This window comes from Equus caballus, chromosome 4, assembly GCF_041296265.1.
Source record: "Equus caballus isolate H_3958 breed thoroughbred chromosome 4, TB-T2T, whole genome shotgun sequence".
NCBI lineage: Eukaryota > Metazoa > Chordata > Mammalia > Perissodactyla > Equidae > Equus > Equus caballus.
The window spans coordinates 38,352,191-38,368,623 of record NC_091687.1 but is presented as its reverse complement, the minus strand read 5'-3'; the positions used below and the strand labels follow the sequence as shown (position 1 = coordinate 38,368,623).

General features: G+C 38.7%; 1 protein-coding gene across 1 annotated transcript; it reads right to left on the bottom strand.

Moving 5' to 3' along the window:
- Positions 1-5,127: 5,127 nt before the first annotated feature.
- Positions 5,128-16,073, bottom strand: STEAP1 (STEAP family member 1). Its single transcript, XM_001492557.6, has 5 exons — positions 15,223-16,073; positions 11,211-11,325; positions 8,998-9,510; positions 8,000-8,164; positions 5,128-5,485 (listed from the first exon to the last, which is right to left on the bottom strand). The coding sequence occupies exons 2-5, from the start codon at positions 11,292-11,294 to the stop codon at positions 5,228-5,230; spliced, it is 1,020 nt and encodes a 339-aa protein (XP_001492607.2). The 5' UTR covers positions 11,295-11,325; positions 15,223-16,073; the 3' UTR covers positions 5,128-5,227.
- Positions 16,074-16,433: the final 360 nt, after the last annotated feature.

Genomic DNA, 16,433 nt, shown 5'->3' with positions numbered 1-16,433 from the left:
TGTAGGAGGAGAAGCTATTATTGGTTTGAGCGGAGGGAAGGTGTGATGTGGCAGTTTTAACAGGAGGAAAAAAAATTTATTATGGAAATGTACCAAGTTGAGGCATTGTTGAGAGTTCACTTATTTGAATCATAAATTTCAAGTGAGGCTCGTCAGTGCAGCAGTCGCCTGCTTTTTTCCAGCCAAGTCCATGTTCTTCAGTGAGGATGTAGAGTAGGTGAAGGGTTTAATCTGTGCTCAGGTGAAGTGAAGCAAGATGTGGGCATGGTTTCTCTTTATAAATGCTACACTCCCCAGACCAAAGGAGGCCTTCACTCCTCCCTCTGTCCTCTTTTACACGCATTCCTAGTGAGGTGGTGAGTGGCTTTAGCGCTGGTTCTGCTGAACAGCACCTCTCAGCAAACCCTGTCTGCCCCTACAGCTGGTTGTTCTCTGAAATTAGAATGAGGACTGTTTAGCACTTCTCCTTCTCAGCTGTGGGCCTGGTTGTCAAATTTGAGAAAATAGGAAAGACCCCACTTTGAACTTTATAGCATTGCTACATCTGTCTTCAGAATGAGACAAGTAGATGCACTTAGATTCCGTCTTTGGGATCCCAGCTCTGGGGACGGGGAGGATAGGTCATCTACTTTACCCGTGGGTTACATCAGCATCCCCCTTTATGTGGTCAATATCTCCCCCTTTACTTGAGGGGCTTTGAGTAGGTTTCTGTACCTTGCAAATGAACAATCCCTGACAAAAAGATCAGTTTCCTCCTGTGTATAAATGAGGAGGTAATTTCAAACTGTGCACCATGGATCCCAAGTTGTCACAGCGACTTGTGAGCAGGATGGAAGAAGTAACAAAAAGGCATGTCTCCAGGTCCTGCTAGCCCACTTCAACTCTGACCCCTATTACATACTGGGCTTTTGTCAGGGATTTTGCTCGAAAAAGTTCTATTAAAAAAATGAGAATAAGAGGCCAGCCCAGTGGTATAGTTGTTAAGTTTGTGCGCTCGACTTTGGGGGCCCCAGGTTCACCGGTTGGAATCCCTGGTACAGACCTACACACTGCTCATCAAGCCGTGCTATGGCGCCATCCCACATAGAAGAAGTAGAAGGACCTACAACTAGGATGTACAGCTATGTACTGGGGCTTTGAGGAGAAAAAATAAAAAAGAGGAAGATTGGCAACAGATGTTAGATCAGGAACACTCTTCCTCAAAAAAAAAAAAACAAACAAAGAAAAGAAAACCTACTTTTCCAGCTCTTACACTGTATAATTCCACTGTGTAAATCCACTAATTTTTATCTCTTGTGATAGCACAACTTCAAGTTACAAGACGAGAGTGGGTCTGAAGTCATTTCCCCGGTCATGTGCCAAAGTACGTGCCAATCGTTATTGCGTGGTCATAACTCCTGAGTTTGGCTTCCTGGTTCTCCGACGCTCCCAGAAGATCTTGTCCAATCAGTCACTCCCCAGTCCAGCTGAGGTGCAGGAGAGGGTATTGGTTCTAACAAGATCAATAGCTTCCTCACCATGACAATTTTGGCACCTATATTCCTTTCCCCTCTCTCTCTTCAGTGTTGTTCAGAAATACGAATGTTTTGCTGAACGAGCCTCATTTCAGTGGGGTCCTGCCTCCCGGCAAGGGATTAGTGAACTCAGGTGATCTCATGACCCTCTTCTAGTTCAATAATTTTACAGCCGCATGAACTGGCAGCTTGTTCTTGGCACAGTTCAGATGGGCATCCATTAACAATTCCGGGAATATCACATACTCATTAGCAATTAATGTACGGACCTGTGACCAGCTGAAGTAGAATCAGCCAAGAAGAAGGTACTGGTTGTTAGCCTCAGGTCATGTGTCGTGGTCACAATTCAGTGATTTATTAATTTATTCAAGAATAGGATAATTTTCAACAAATAAAAGACCAAATAATCTATTATCACTTCAAGGTGCCTCTTGAAAATACCTGGAAAAATTGGCATGAAGAAAGAGGACTTCTAATTGACTGGATAAAACTTAGCATTAAATCCAAACTGGAAAATTTCTAACTAGCACTTTTACTGTGAAGACCAGTTTTAGAAAAAGGAGCTACTACATCCGGTTCATTTTCTTGGAAGAAAATTCTAGAGTTAACATTACCAGTGAAAATAACGTATTTTTGTTACTAAGTTGTATGTTTAATTTCATAGATCCCATGCTTAATAGGCCATAATTTCTTACAAGCTTTCTGAGACATTTGGTCTATGGTTTGAAAATCAGATCAGAATCATAAATTTCTTTCTTTATTGTCTTTAAACAAGATTAAATGTAGCTCATTATTAAAATAGTAAAAAGACATCGTCTTAACCGTTTTTGTTTTTTTAAACCAAAGATTATAAGATCCCTACAGGGCAAATGCTTGAAGAAAATAAACCCCAGGCCGATTTCATTTTGAGTAGGAAAGGAAGCTCTGTTTGGAGAAGGAAGGCACTGGGCTCCTGGCCAGCAGATTTTCTAGGTCCTGTTCTTTGTGCTCCTGGAGACCATGTGTGACTGTTCTCCATGAGTGTGTTAGTTGTATCAGAAGTTTCATTAAAAAAATCACCTTATCAAAGGAGCGGGGAAGTGCTTTCCCTTTTCTTCATACTGCTCCAAACTGTATGCCTTTCATAGCTAAATTTGTGTCTGCCCAAACTAAAAAACTACACTGCAGCCCTTAGCAACTGAGATTATTGTGAACAGCGTACAATGTACAGAACACACACTCTATTTTTGTTTTGGCTAGAAAATCTGCTTCTCCTGTAGAATTCCCCACCCTGTTTAATGGCATCATTCTTTAAGTCCGCCAAGCTAACAGAATCCCAGAAACTCCATCCTAAATGCCTTCCTCTTCCTCACTCATATTCTTCTGGTCATGAATTCCTGGAAATTCTGTCTTCCTACCACATGTCATTAACTCTCCTCTTTTATCCACACACTCTGTAACAACTTCCTTTAAGAACGTATTGTCTCTGTCCTGGCATATTGCAGTTGTCTCCTGAGGTATTCTTGTAGCCTTCTAACTTGCTTTCACCCTTTGGCCCCCACTGTCAAATCCATCTCCTGGATAGTCTACAGATAGATCTTTCTAAAATGCAAATCTGATTACGTTAAGCTCCTGTTCAAAGTTTTTTCAGTGGTTTCCCTACTCATTGAAGGACAAAGTCCAAACTTAGTTTCATATCGTACAATGACATTGTTGATCTATCTGTCCTGTGTTCCTACCCAATCTGGTATTTCCTTCACATACTCTATTCCAGGACCTCAGCCCTTCCAGCACCTCTCATCCTATTTTTTTACACCTCCGTGCTGCTCACTATGCTACCTATCTTCCCATTCTATCTGGAGGACTCCTACTTATACTTTAATACCCAGTTCAAATTGTTCCTCTTTTCTGGATCAACTTCACATTGTCCTGACTTTGCCCTTCTAAATAGAATTGGTCATTTCCTCCTTGGTGATACCAGTTAACCTAGAATTCATTGCTGTACTAAAATCTATCTTCCTTATGAGACTCTGAGTAGGGTCTAGTCATTTCTATCTCGATATGTCCTCTGTCTAGCACTGGACCTGGTATATGGGAGGTGTTCTTCAGATGTTTGCTGAGTGAATAAAAGAAAATTCAAGCTTATATCAGAATATAATATTTGTCCTTTTTAAGACAACTTCTGTTTTCTCCTGCTTATAACAATACTACCCAACGACTGTAAAAAATTTAGAAAAGATACAAAGAGTGAATCATCTAGTTTTCAATAGCCTATGAATACAAATCAAATCTAGATGTTTTTGTGCTTTACTTCTAAGGCCCTCGTAAATTCCTTTTTTCCTATCACTGGAAATTCTCCAAAGGATATACTCTGTGTTTCAGAATAAGCCTGTTTTTGCTTATTACCATAGCTAACCAAGACAGGAATCCAATAACCAAGCTAGAACTAAGCTATTGTCCCTGACAGAGCCACTGCAGGTTGGAACCCTGTTCCCAAGCTGCGGCCTCTATGTCGTCTTGGTACCAGGAAAGTTGAAGCTTGGTTTCTCCCTCTCAGTACTGGAGACGTAACACTTTACCTTCCTGCAATGGAGTTGAGAGTGCAGGTTCTCAGCAGCTGCTTCTCAGAGCTGGTTGAATACGGTATGATGTGGCACACTTAGTTAAATGCTCCCATAGTTATGTCACCTCGCTGAATCTGATTTGCAATTCTTAGAGCCCTAGATTTCTTTTTCTCTTATGGTGAATTATTTCTCAAGGGAACTATTGTTGTTGCTCTGTTTCCATTTGTGCTACTCTCAACTGATTTCTTCACTATCTGCAGACATGTATCTATATGTCTGAACCCAGTAGTGCATAGAATTCAAATTTATACTCCAGAAGGCTCTTTAGCTCCCATGTAATAATGAATAATCATCCTTTGTAATAGAACAAAAAAGAAAAAAACTGAACTCCACTCAATGTACTAATTGTTTTTCCTAATTTGTACCATTAGCATTAGCTCTATTGTCTTTATTCATAACAAATGGTTTACCTGCATAAATGATAAGGTTTGTAGTTAGTTTTGCTAATTATGAAAGACTTCTGAAGTCCTGATAGCAGATGTCTAGTTTGCTCTTCGGGGAACTGGCTCATGGTATGCTTTCACCAGTGTATTGAGGTAAGTTCAACTGAGTCATATGTAATTCAGATAGAGAAACTTGAATTTACTTTTTCTCCTAGATAGCCTGTGTTTTACTTTGCCTGGATGTTGATCTGTTATTAGTCTGTTGCTCTTCTTATGTAGACACAATCTGTGTGGTTTTGAGACAAGTATTGCATGAATAGCACCCAACTAAAATGAAAGTGCTTTAACGACAATCATAAACACTGGATATACTTATGTGGTAGATTCAGAGAATATATTTTTTCACGGTTCCTGAAATCTTTTAACGAGTAGCAAGGACTGGTACTTCAAGGCCTTTTATTATTTCTAATGCCATTTATTCTGACAAATCAGATATGATTGTTTTGTTATGTTTAGCTTTACTGAACATAGAGAATGGGCTAAAGATTATTTTATTTCTTGTTCTGAATCAAATCTGCAAAGAAATACACATATTTCAAACTCATCACCCACAAAAAAAGAGATTCATTAAGATCCTCAAACAGTCATTTTATTAAACAAATACAAATTTGAAATGTTTCTGATAAAATATATCAATATTGAACAAAAATGTGTGGAAAGAGCAATTCTACAACTGGGAAGATATTTCAGTTTTATTAATTTTGGTAACATCTTCCCAACCATGTCTGATCTTCAGTATCTTCTTCCTCAAGCATGGCAGGAACAGTATGGCTTTGCACATCAGCACAACAAGTGGAAGGAAAACAGCTATCATAAAAGTAGGAGGTGTATACCATACGAATTGCTTTATATCTACCCATTTATTCCAGGCAAAAATCAACGCATGTATTGTGGCCAGTAGAAGGGAAACAATTCCTAGCTTGCTCTGCAAAAGAAAAAAAATTATTTTGGTGAAGATTGGTTCAATAAGAGTTTAGTCCATCCTACCTCATCTGGATCTGTTCTGTTGCTTGGAAATTATTTTCTTCATCTGTGATTGTTTTCCTATTATGTTTCTCAACAATGTCCACTCACATCTTTCCATTCTTTTTACATGTCCCCACCTCACCCCCTTACATAATGTCTCTCTCTCTCAGCTATCTAAGTTGAGACAATTCACAATCATTCTCCTTTCAGGCTCAGCTAATCAATAACACTGTCTTCCCTTTCTCCACACTTTGTTCATCTTTCTTACATTTATTTTATGGTGCTTTGTCTCTTGTGCATTTGCCTTAATTCTGCCTATCAAGAGACACCTTAAATCAGGGACTCTGTCTGACTCATCACAGGATACCTGCAGAATCAACACAATGTTTTACATATTTTAGGTGCTCAATATACATTGCTGAATTAACTGAAGATTAGTGCAAAAATCAATTTGACTTGAGTGATCTTTATTAGTTGTGAAGGCAACAAAGTGACTGACTCTGATTTTGGCACACGGGTACCAGAGTGAATGAGCTTGGCCTACGTTAAAAATAATCAAACATTCTGATAAAGTGTAAAAATACCAACACTTATTTCAACGTTGGAACAAAAGACAGAGATATGGAAATGTTAAGAAAAATTTCAGCTTACACTGGGATACTTGGTAACATCCAGATAACGTTGCTCAAAAATAGTTGTTCACAAATGTAATTTCATGGCATTCTTTCAATAGCTTTCTAGATAACTTTTGACTTGTATTTACTTTACTGGAAATGGTCATTAGCCTGCCAGAATGAATCCAACTCACAATTATTCAGCAGTAAGTACTCTTAAATCCCAATGAATACAATTAAATAGCTAAGTTTATATTTTCAGACATAAATCTCCAAGATAAATCGTAGAGTAACCAGTTCTTGGATTATAAATGAAAAGTTTCTAAGTTATTAATTGAAAAATACTTGTGATGGGTTGAAGATGAATTTCACCAATCTGTATTGTATACTTATTATGGACTAGGTGTTGTGCACATAGTGGAATGGGCTCAGCTGTCAAAATGCAGTGCTTGAATTCCTAATTAAATCTGAAAAGTGGTGCTCAGCATAAGGGTGACAGGCATAGCAATCTAAGAAGAAAGTTATTTAGGGATAAAGCGGCGCATGTGTATGGTGACAGATGGCAACTAGACTTTTGGTGGTGAACAAGATGCAGTCTATACAGAAGTCAAAATATAATGATGTACACCTGAAATTTATATAATTTTATAAACCAAAGTGACTTCAATTAAAAAAAAGTTATCTAATGAAGAGCAGAGAACTCCAATGGCTCTCAGGGTGAAACTACAAAATCAGCAAATACTGTGCTTAAAAAATAGGGCACCATCTCTAAGCTGCATTGTAATACTTCAGATGGAGACATCTTTTCCAGCCTAATCAGATGCCCGGATAATGTGTCTGTTGGAGTATATGTATGCACATGTAGAAAGGATACTGGGGATGTCTGACTTTGTAGGAATTTCTAAAGATGTTCTGTAACAGCTAAAGCTATATAATTAGGAAAATCTTGGCAGTGCTTATGATGGAATTAAATTTAGTCCTTTGAATCTTGTCAGACATGGATCCCCTTGTGAATTCTGGCACATTGCTCATTTTAGGGTGTAATCTACCGCTAGGTGATTAATCTCAGTAAATGTGAGATAGTTTTGAATTCCAAGAATATTGAGAAACTTCAAATGAATAAGCTACATAAAATGTAACTTGGAAAAAGAAGCCTTTAAAGATTTTATTTTTTCCTTTTTCTCCCCAAAGCCCCTCAGTACATAGTTGTATATTCTTCGTTGTGGGTCCTTCTAGTTGTGGCATGTGGGACGCTGCCTCAGCGTGGTTTGATGAGCAGCGCCATGTCCGCGCCCAGGATTCGAACCAACGAAACACTGGGCCGCCTGCAGCGGAGTGCGTGAACTTAACCACTCGGCAACGGGGCCAGCCCCGGAAAAAGAAGCCTTTAAAATTGGATATTAGAATATCTTTGGCAGCTAAAACTCCACATTTCAAGGAGAGATGCTTTTTTTATGGATAGTACAAAGCTGTGTAACTTAAAAGGCATGAATAAAATCAGGGGATAGGTAAAAGAATATTTTTATTTTGGGGAAACTAACAAATCATGGATATTGAATTCCTAAAATATCACATATATAGTTTATCAGATGGACAGCAAATTGTCTAACAAGTTTCAAAAGTTAGAAATACTATTTTCTTGAGTGATGCTTTTTACTTATGTCTAGAAAACACTTTTATTTAGCAGCAACAGAGAAAAATGACAGGAGAGCACACTATTAATTGGAACAAGTGTGTGATCTTTGCTACTGGAAAACCATTTGTTATTTTTAACAGGATACAGTCAATATATTTGATGATATTATAAGCACAAAAAGATTTACCTCTCTGAGGGACCAGTTATTTTATATATAATTTACCTGAATATAGTGAAATTCTCTCCATGTCAACGAGTTGCTCACAGATGGAAGAGATGTCACAGCCAAAAGAGCCAGTATTGCAAGTGCCACAATCCCCAGAGACACATAAATTTCCATTCTCCAAACATCATGCTCAATCCAGGCATCTTCTTTATTTTGTTGGACCTACAGAGGGTGAAAAGAGGAAAGAAAGAATGCAAACAACACTTGTTTCTGGCATATGAACCTCATTCTACAACTCCCTCTGCCTACTGGGGAGGGCCTGATAACTAGGGGCCTCCACAAATTTATGACTTTATTTTGCATTCCTCTAAGAAAAATGCCATAGGAGCTATCAATCTCTTTCCTTGAATGCAACATTTATAGAATGTTTTATTAATTTATATAACAGTTATTTGATGGTTAGAACTGCAGTGTGCATGCAAGTGTGGTAAATAAGCAGAAAATAAGAAAAAGCGACATTAAGAAGTAATCTTGTGAGGGTGTTAGAAGATTGAAATGTGGCCCTGTCCATAAACGAAAAACTGTTAAAGTTGTAGTTTACTATCTTCAGCTTAAAAAAAAATCCTAGATAAAAACGACAAACAAACACATAGCAACAGATTGGATTGGTGGTTACCATAGGGGAAGCAGGGAGGGGGGAGGGCAAAAGGGGGGTTAGGCTCACATGTGAGGGGATGGACTCTAATTAGTTTTTGGGTGGTGAACATGATGTAATCTACACAGAATTCGAAATATATTACGATGTACATCTGAAAGCTATATAAGGTTATAATCCAATGTTACTGCAATAATAATAATAAAAAATTCCTTAATGTAAAACCATACAACCAAGCCCCAAGGAAGAATTATAATAAAAAATTAAAAATGTAGGTTACTTTCTCAGCACAGGGTATTAATAGAGGTTTGGGGTATTGATATTAAAGTAAGAAAGAGTTAATTTGTTAGGTGAACTCAGACTTTTTAGCTTAGTGAAAATGTCAATATCATCATCCTACCTGTTGATATGCCCAGTTTAGCAACTTGTATCTATAAGATCGCCTCATTGGATAGGATAAACTGTAAATTGCATGCAGTACAGCAAAAAAGAAACTGAGAAGCCCAAGTTGCTTTCTTGTTAACATCCACCTATCCAACCAATGTGGAAATTTCTTATACTTGGTTCCATTATGAAGCTGTACCACTGCCGCTATCACACCTGGCAAATAAACCAGTGTTAAGAGGGTGATGGAAACCATCGGTAAGACTTTGTTGATGACAAGGATTGGAATTTTATAAAAATACTGTTGATGGGAAGTTACAAAAGGGTGAATTATTTCCCTCAGAAGAGTGTAAAGAAAAGTCAGAGACGATAGGATAGCAGCAATTTTCATTGGCAAGCGCCACTCTGGAAAAAGTTCCTGCTTGTGCTGAAGCTCCAGGGGGCAATCAAATTCATCAAAACGGGTTGTTTGGTTCAAGTGCAAAAGCACAGATCTTTTCAGTACACTGTTCTCTCCCGAGTCCTTATTCTACAAAGGAAAGAAAATAAACATCTTAAAATTGAACAAAACCATGAGATGTCTCTTAAACTAATTATTTATTGTTTATTGTGCTTATCAGTAAAAAAGAACATTTAGAACCTTGCTTTTGGATACTGCTTAGCTGAAGATGGCTCTCTCTATGTAGCACTGATCAAAGGTGCACTTAGCTCTGTTTGGGTTCTCCATTAATTTCTGCTATTCATTTTCTTTAAGACGAAAGAAATGTATGCTTCAGCTATCTCAACTAAAGCTTAGGCCATTCAATTTCTATCTTGAATGCATGAAAGGATGGAATAATGCAACTGGGAAACTAAAATTGAAAAACTTTATTAGGCAAAAATATATAATTTCTATCATGTAGTCTTATGTTTCTAAAATATCTCATTTGTGTAAGTACTGATAGACAAACAGTCTATTAGAAGGAACAAAGGCTATATAAGTAGTTCCATCCCATAGGGATGAACAATTTCCTGAGAAAGGTATACTTCTTTGTGCAGTTGCATTTCTAAGTAGTCAACAATTCAAAAGAAGTTTGCATTGAATATTTTGTCGTTTCCCCAAGGGCCTGATATACCAGCAAATTAAAAAAAAACCTCAAAATAAGAACTTATATCGGAGGGTTTCACATTGTGTTACTTTATAAGCAAATTTACTTTCTCGCCCAATGTTATTCCTCATTTTGTATAGCTCTATCTGTAGAACCACATTTTAATGCTTGAAATCATGTTGATATTATCTTGTTCATTTACTCGTTTTATGCAGGGTAACTTTAATTCACATAGTTCTCTACAATTTTTAGTGTTTAAAAAAACCTCTCATCATTTGACTTTTACTTTCAGTAATAAATCACTGTTACAATGATGCTTTTTCCAATTACTCCCTTTAGAAGGGACTCAATGGGCATGATACAGCTTCTGTCATCTCTGCACGTTAAAACAATCAACTGAGATCAACTTTCTGGTTAAGGGTAAAGAAGCAACACAGTTAACTTGAAAATGAAAATGACTCTATTTTATGCATACTGTTATTTTACAGAGTACGTGCTTATAATATCTTATTTTTCCTAGTAAATAACTAAGATAAATAATTTCTGTTAAAACTGCAGTTGAGATCATTTAGAAAGGTAAAAAGAGTTTGGAATCAAACTTTTCTACTGCTTTTTCAGTTAAATAATGTAGAAAGAAACATTTAATCCTGAGGTGGGGTGAAGTGGGACAAGTGATTCTTATTCCAAAATTGAATTTATTTGGTTAAACAGAGAATCATCAATTTACTTGATGATATCTTGGTAAGCTGCCATGTTGCCTATAAAAAAACCTTACTTTCCCCCAAAAAACCATGTTTCCCAAACTCCTGTTATATGGGCACTGATGACTCTTAAAAACTTAGACCCACAGAATGTTAGAAAAATTGGAAAGGCCTTGGAGACTAGCTGGTCCAACTGTCTCACTTTGTGGATAAACCAAGACCCAGGATTTTCAGTGACTTATTCAAGGTTGTTCAGCTAAGGTACAGGATAGGCAGTCAAGCTACTATTTCTGTCATGTACCATACTGCCCTTCACTCATCACAATATCAGTGACAGGAATCAGGGAAGATAGCAGCAGACCAGGCTGCAAATCACTTTTACAACACTAGGAAATATAGAACAGCATCTGAATTATGTTAATTTATTATTATTATTTTACCAAATAATCATCTTCTTCTAGATTCTTCATGGGCTTCATTTTCCAAAGTTCTTCTTCGTTTGTGATGTCTTGTCTGCTCTCCATTAATTCTATAAAATAGTATGGTTTCAGCCACCTATGAAAAATAAAAATAATTATGTGCTTCAAGTCTATGCTATTTATGATATTAATGTTTGATGGGACAATATGAAAAATTTATTCACACAAGGATTAGAGTGGCAGATAAAGTACAATGAAAATGTGGATTGTGACTGACCCACACATTTAACTTCACATTACAATTTGTAAGAATCTCAAACCAGTGCCCCCATGTCAATGTAAATGCTCTTCTTTGTCCAACTATGGGTACAATGAATGACCTAGGTGTCTGTGGAATTCAAAGGTTGGATGATGCCTTTTAGGAGAATTTAACTCAAGGTGCTCATTTAGAAGAAAGCAAACTCCCCCAAAGGTAAATAGAATTAGGAATGCATGTTTTTTAGAGTAACAATGTTGTCAATGGAGGTTATAGTCAGCTATAAGATTATTCTTCAGGAAGTTTTTTTTTTTTTAAAAGGTATGCTTTTTTTTTTTCCTTTGGGCGAGGAAGATTGGCCCCGACCTAGCATCTGTTGCCAATCTTACTCTTTTTTTTTTCCTCCCCTAAGCCCCAGTACATAGTTGTATATCCTAGTTGTAGGTCATTCTAGTTCTTCTATGTGGGATGCCGCCACAGCATGGCTTGATGAGTGGTGCATAGGTCTGTGTCTGGGATCTGAAGCAATGAACCTCAGCTGCCAAAGTGGAGTACATGAACTTAACCACCTGGCCAGCCCCCAAGAAGCTGTGTTTAATAGACTTTTGGGGTTTACACTGGAATCTGAAATAATAATTAAACGACTTTATGGACAAATGTAGTCTGAGTTTCAGACAAGGAACAGAATAAGCACTATTGGTAAGGTGAACCCAGATAGTGGCATAAAGGACCAAAAGGTCATATTTTTCAGAATGCCATTTTCCTATCGGACTAATGGACTGGTCTTTGTTGGTAAGACATAAATTGCTAGTATATCTCCAGTGGGGTTGTTGAGTTGTGCTCAATCATGGGTATGCCCACTTTCCTAGTCAACCCTGTGGAAATTAATTTTGTCAAGCTTCCTACGCAATAAAGGAATTTTTTCCATAACACCCTTCACAGATCTTTATTCAGGCTGGTGTAACATTTTTTTAGGGAAGGGAAACATATGGTGTGACAATACTATTCAATTGTTTTTATTAGTTCTAAATTTATTTCCAGAGGAATACACCACCAATTTGTACTTTCTGAATTGCAGTGAGAAAAACAGATTAGATATACAACAATTTGATTGACAAAAAACGTTCCAAGTGTTTCTGAATTTTAGACCACCTGTACTATTTTCTTAAGTGGAAAGTTGTTTCCAGAAGTAGTTTAAAATATTTAAAACATTCTCCAACTTTTAAAAGTTTGATCTTCAAAGAATAAAGAGGAGCCATCTTCATATAATGGCCAACATTTGCCTCTGTTGAAGTACTCTGAAGACATTTTCCAGATACTATCTATTTCGAAATTTCAAAATATTCATGCTGAGGATATTTGCTGTTTTGGTCTGCCCACATTCTTTTCTTGTTTTTTTTTTTTTTTTTTTTTTTTTATGATCTAAAACATTTCCTTCATTTGGAGAAATGTTCCTCCTTTGGCCAGGGAAGTGGGCATATGACTCGGTCTTGGCTACCCATAGTTCTCTACTCCCTTGATTATATTGGTTTAGGGATGGCACACAACCTTAGCTGAAGCAATTAGAATCCTTCTCTGATATTTATATATAGAAGTGGAAGACAGTGAGGAGATGTCTTTAACATTTTAAATTGGAATGATAAAAGCCCACCATTCATTTTTCTACATGCTGTAAAGAGGAAGACGTCTTCAACAGAACAGAAGAAAGCCAACACACAGAAACACAACCAAGAAATGCAGAAAGACTCAGAAGAGTCCTGGTGGTATATTTTAAGTATTTAGAATCTCTGAGACCAGATCCTGAATTTCTCAGTTACACAAGCCAATATATTCCTTATTTGCTTACATTAGTTTGAGTCTGTGTTCATCACTGGCATTTAAAAGAATTCTGAGTAAAGCATATGCCAATCATCAAGTGTTTATGAACTCAGTTCTATGATGGACACTGAGGAGGAAAACGAGAAACGAGGTTTGTGCCTGCTCTGGAGGGGCTTCCAGTCTATTTCCTTAAGAAGCTTCATTGCAAGTCATTTAGTGATTCAACCACACATAAATAGAGTAATTTGGGCTGCATGTGTGTGTCTAGGAATAGAAATTTCATCTACTGTAATCAAACAGAAGAAATAATTCACTATGTTTAGCTGCTAAACTGTTTTACCTCTGTGAGTTGCAGGATGGCAAAAACGTTAACATGTAAATCTGCCCTTAGTCAACATTAACTCATTAACTGTGTTGTGAACAACAATGTCTGGCAGTGGGAACACAAAGCTAAATGAGATGGAGCCTCCACTCCCAAAACCCTGAAAGTCGAAGAAAGAAGGTAGACATTTCAACAATTAACTGCATGGTAGTGCAATGAATCCTAAAGAAGACAAAGTTTCATAGACAGATGGTGGCATGGGAAGACCACTTCTATACCTGGTCCTGGGGCATCTAGCAAGTTGGCAGTGTTTGCCGAATGAGGGCTGTTTTGCACAAAATCTGAGTGAAAAGCCAGAGTGGCTCTGGAGAGGTATCCAGCCGTCCGTCTGCATGGTAGGGAGACCATGCTGAAGGGCAAAGGCAAGGAAAAGCCCAGGGCTCTGAGGGAGCTTGTGCACTGCGAGGCCCACAGTCAACTTTGTGCCCAGAAGCCAAGAAAATAAAATATGAGTCAAACAAAATATGTTGGTTTCCACCAGACATTAACCAAATATATAATTTAAGTTCTACAATAAAATCTTTTCATGAAAAAAAAGAAAAGAGCACAGTGTTCAGATGTTAGAAACTCCAGAATTTGAACCAAAGTTTTCTTTCATCCTCATTAAAAAGCAAAGCATATTTCTGTTGTGACTGTGCTGTTTTGCTGTACCGGGATGGCTGACCTGACGTTCCTGCTAAATATTGACACAACCTAACCAGCTCATGTTTATGTCGAAGAGTTTAGAAGAGGCTCAATGACCAGGAAACACTGTGGGTTGCACTGCATTTCCAAACCTTCTATACTCTCAAGTTCACACTTGCTTTACCATTTTTAACTATGTGAAGGGGAGATATTTTTCTTCGCTGGGCTGTTTATTTTGAGCATTGCTTTCTCCCTGTGTTTAACATTCTGTGCTAAATGAATACCCTTTTATTAAACGCCAGGACGTTGAGGGATTTTTGTTTTTTTTTACAAAAATAACAGAGTAAGGAATTTTTAAGTCTACATAAATTTTATGTCTACGAACCCCTTCTAGTAGATTTTACCCATGACATATATAAAGCTTTGATTGACTGGAGGGAACTTGAACCCCAACCCAGATCCTGACAGAGTAGGGCTAATGTTCCAAGGACTTAAAAGGAAAACTTCCTGTTACTAGGAATCCCGAAGACCAGTTGTACCATCTTAAGTACTATGTACCAATCATTCATCAATGCGATGCAAACTCGCGGCGTCTTTGCCAAGTTGGAAAACTTGCCGTCAGAACCCAACTTAAGGACAAACTTAATAACCCATTATATCCCCTGAGCCCCCAGCGAAAAGGCTTCGTTGTGAGTCCCTGGCTCCCAGCCCCTGGCCAGGCCACAACGGAGTGGTGTGCTCTGCGGAGAGCTCGGCTGGAAGGCAGCGAGCCCTGGAGCCGGGCAGAAGAGGTGAATGGAGCTGCGCTCGCGGCGGAGCGCCGCCGCCCCAGGAGCCGGCCGCTATGACTTGCCTCCCCTTCCCCCCTGGAGGCTGGGAGCCGGCGCCTGGCCTCGCAGGGACAAGCGGAGGCAGGGAGCAAGCGGCGAGCCGGAACGATTCAAGGAACTCACCTGGTCCCCGGTGTGATCTGGCAGTTAGTTGCGGTGGCAGCCGCTGCCCAGAGGTGCCAGTCCCACGCAGTGCCCGAGGCTCCGGAGCGCTGAGAAGGCTCTCGGGCTGCAGACCCCGCCTTCTTGTCAATTGCCGGTCCAGCGCCGCCTGCCGGTGCCTGGCGTCCGCACGGCTTCTGGCTTGGACGGACAGCCCTCGGAGGTCCCAGCGGCCGAAGCAAGGATTTCCCCACGTTGCAACCTCCCAGTTTCCTTTCAAATAGCCCTGTCCTTTGCCTGAGGTCTGCGCCACGTCCTCCCGCCCCTCTCCTTTCTTTAATCTCCCGAGTAAGGAACGTATGTGCAATTTTGCCAGGTGATGCTGAAGCACTCTCAGATCACACTTTGAGACGGACTGCTTTAAAGCTTCACCAGCTTGTTTAAAACTTCACAGCAACTCTGTGAAGTGGCTGCTATTTACGGTTAAAGAATCTGAATCTCTGAGAGTGACTTGCCCTTTAAATTGTCCCAAATCTTGTATCCTAAACCGCACAAACCATGTCCACCAACTGAATAAGCCCTTAAACTTCACGTTTACTCCTTGTCTTTCTCGTTGCATGTTTTAAAGGCAACTTCCCATAACTTAGCCCAATCGACTCCAAACCTAAAGCAAAGTTATTGTGGATATTTAAACTTTTAGGTTGTGTTTAAAATATGGAGAAAGTGAGAATATGAGCGAGAGATTTACTCCTCTGAGTTTGAACCAGCTTCTGGGTAGAGTGCCGGACTTGAACTGCAGCATCCGGGAATTGGGTGTACAGCATCCTCAGGACTAGCCTGATTAGAAGGCAAAGGAAAATGAAGGCTGAACCACATTTCCATGTGTGATTGTCGTTTACTCATAGCTAGGGAATTTAGGACTGTTTATGCTCTAATATGTATTTTCTTTTTGTGGTCAGTGACTTTCCACAGGGTAATCTTAAAGCCCTTTGAAGATTAAATTACCATGGACTGACACCTTGTGGTAGAAATAGACTCTTACACGTTTTATTTCTGTTGAAACTAGAAAATAATCGTTTAAAAAAGTTTTAGAAAAAAACCTGGGTGTATGTGTTTGTAGTACAGACTGCAAACGCTAAGACCAATTGTTAAATGTGTCTAAGCATTGTCGAATTTTTAAAATGATCATGGGTCTTAAATGGTCAAAGCAATATGCTTTCCTTCTTTAAGAT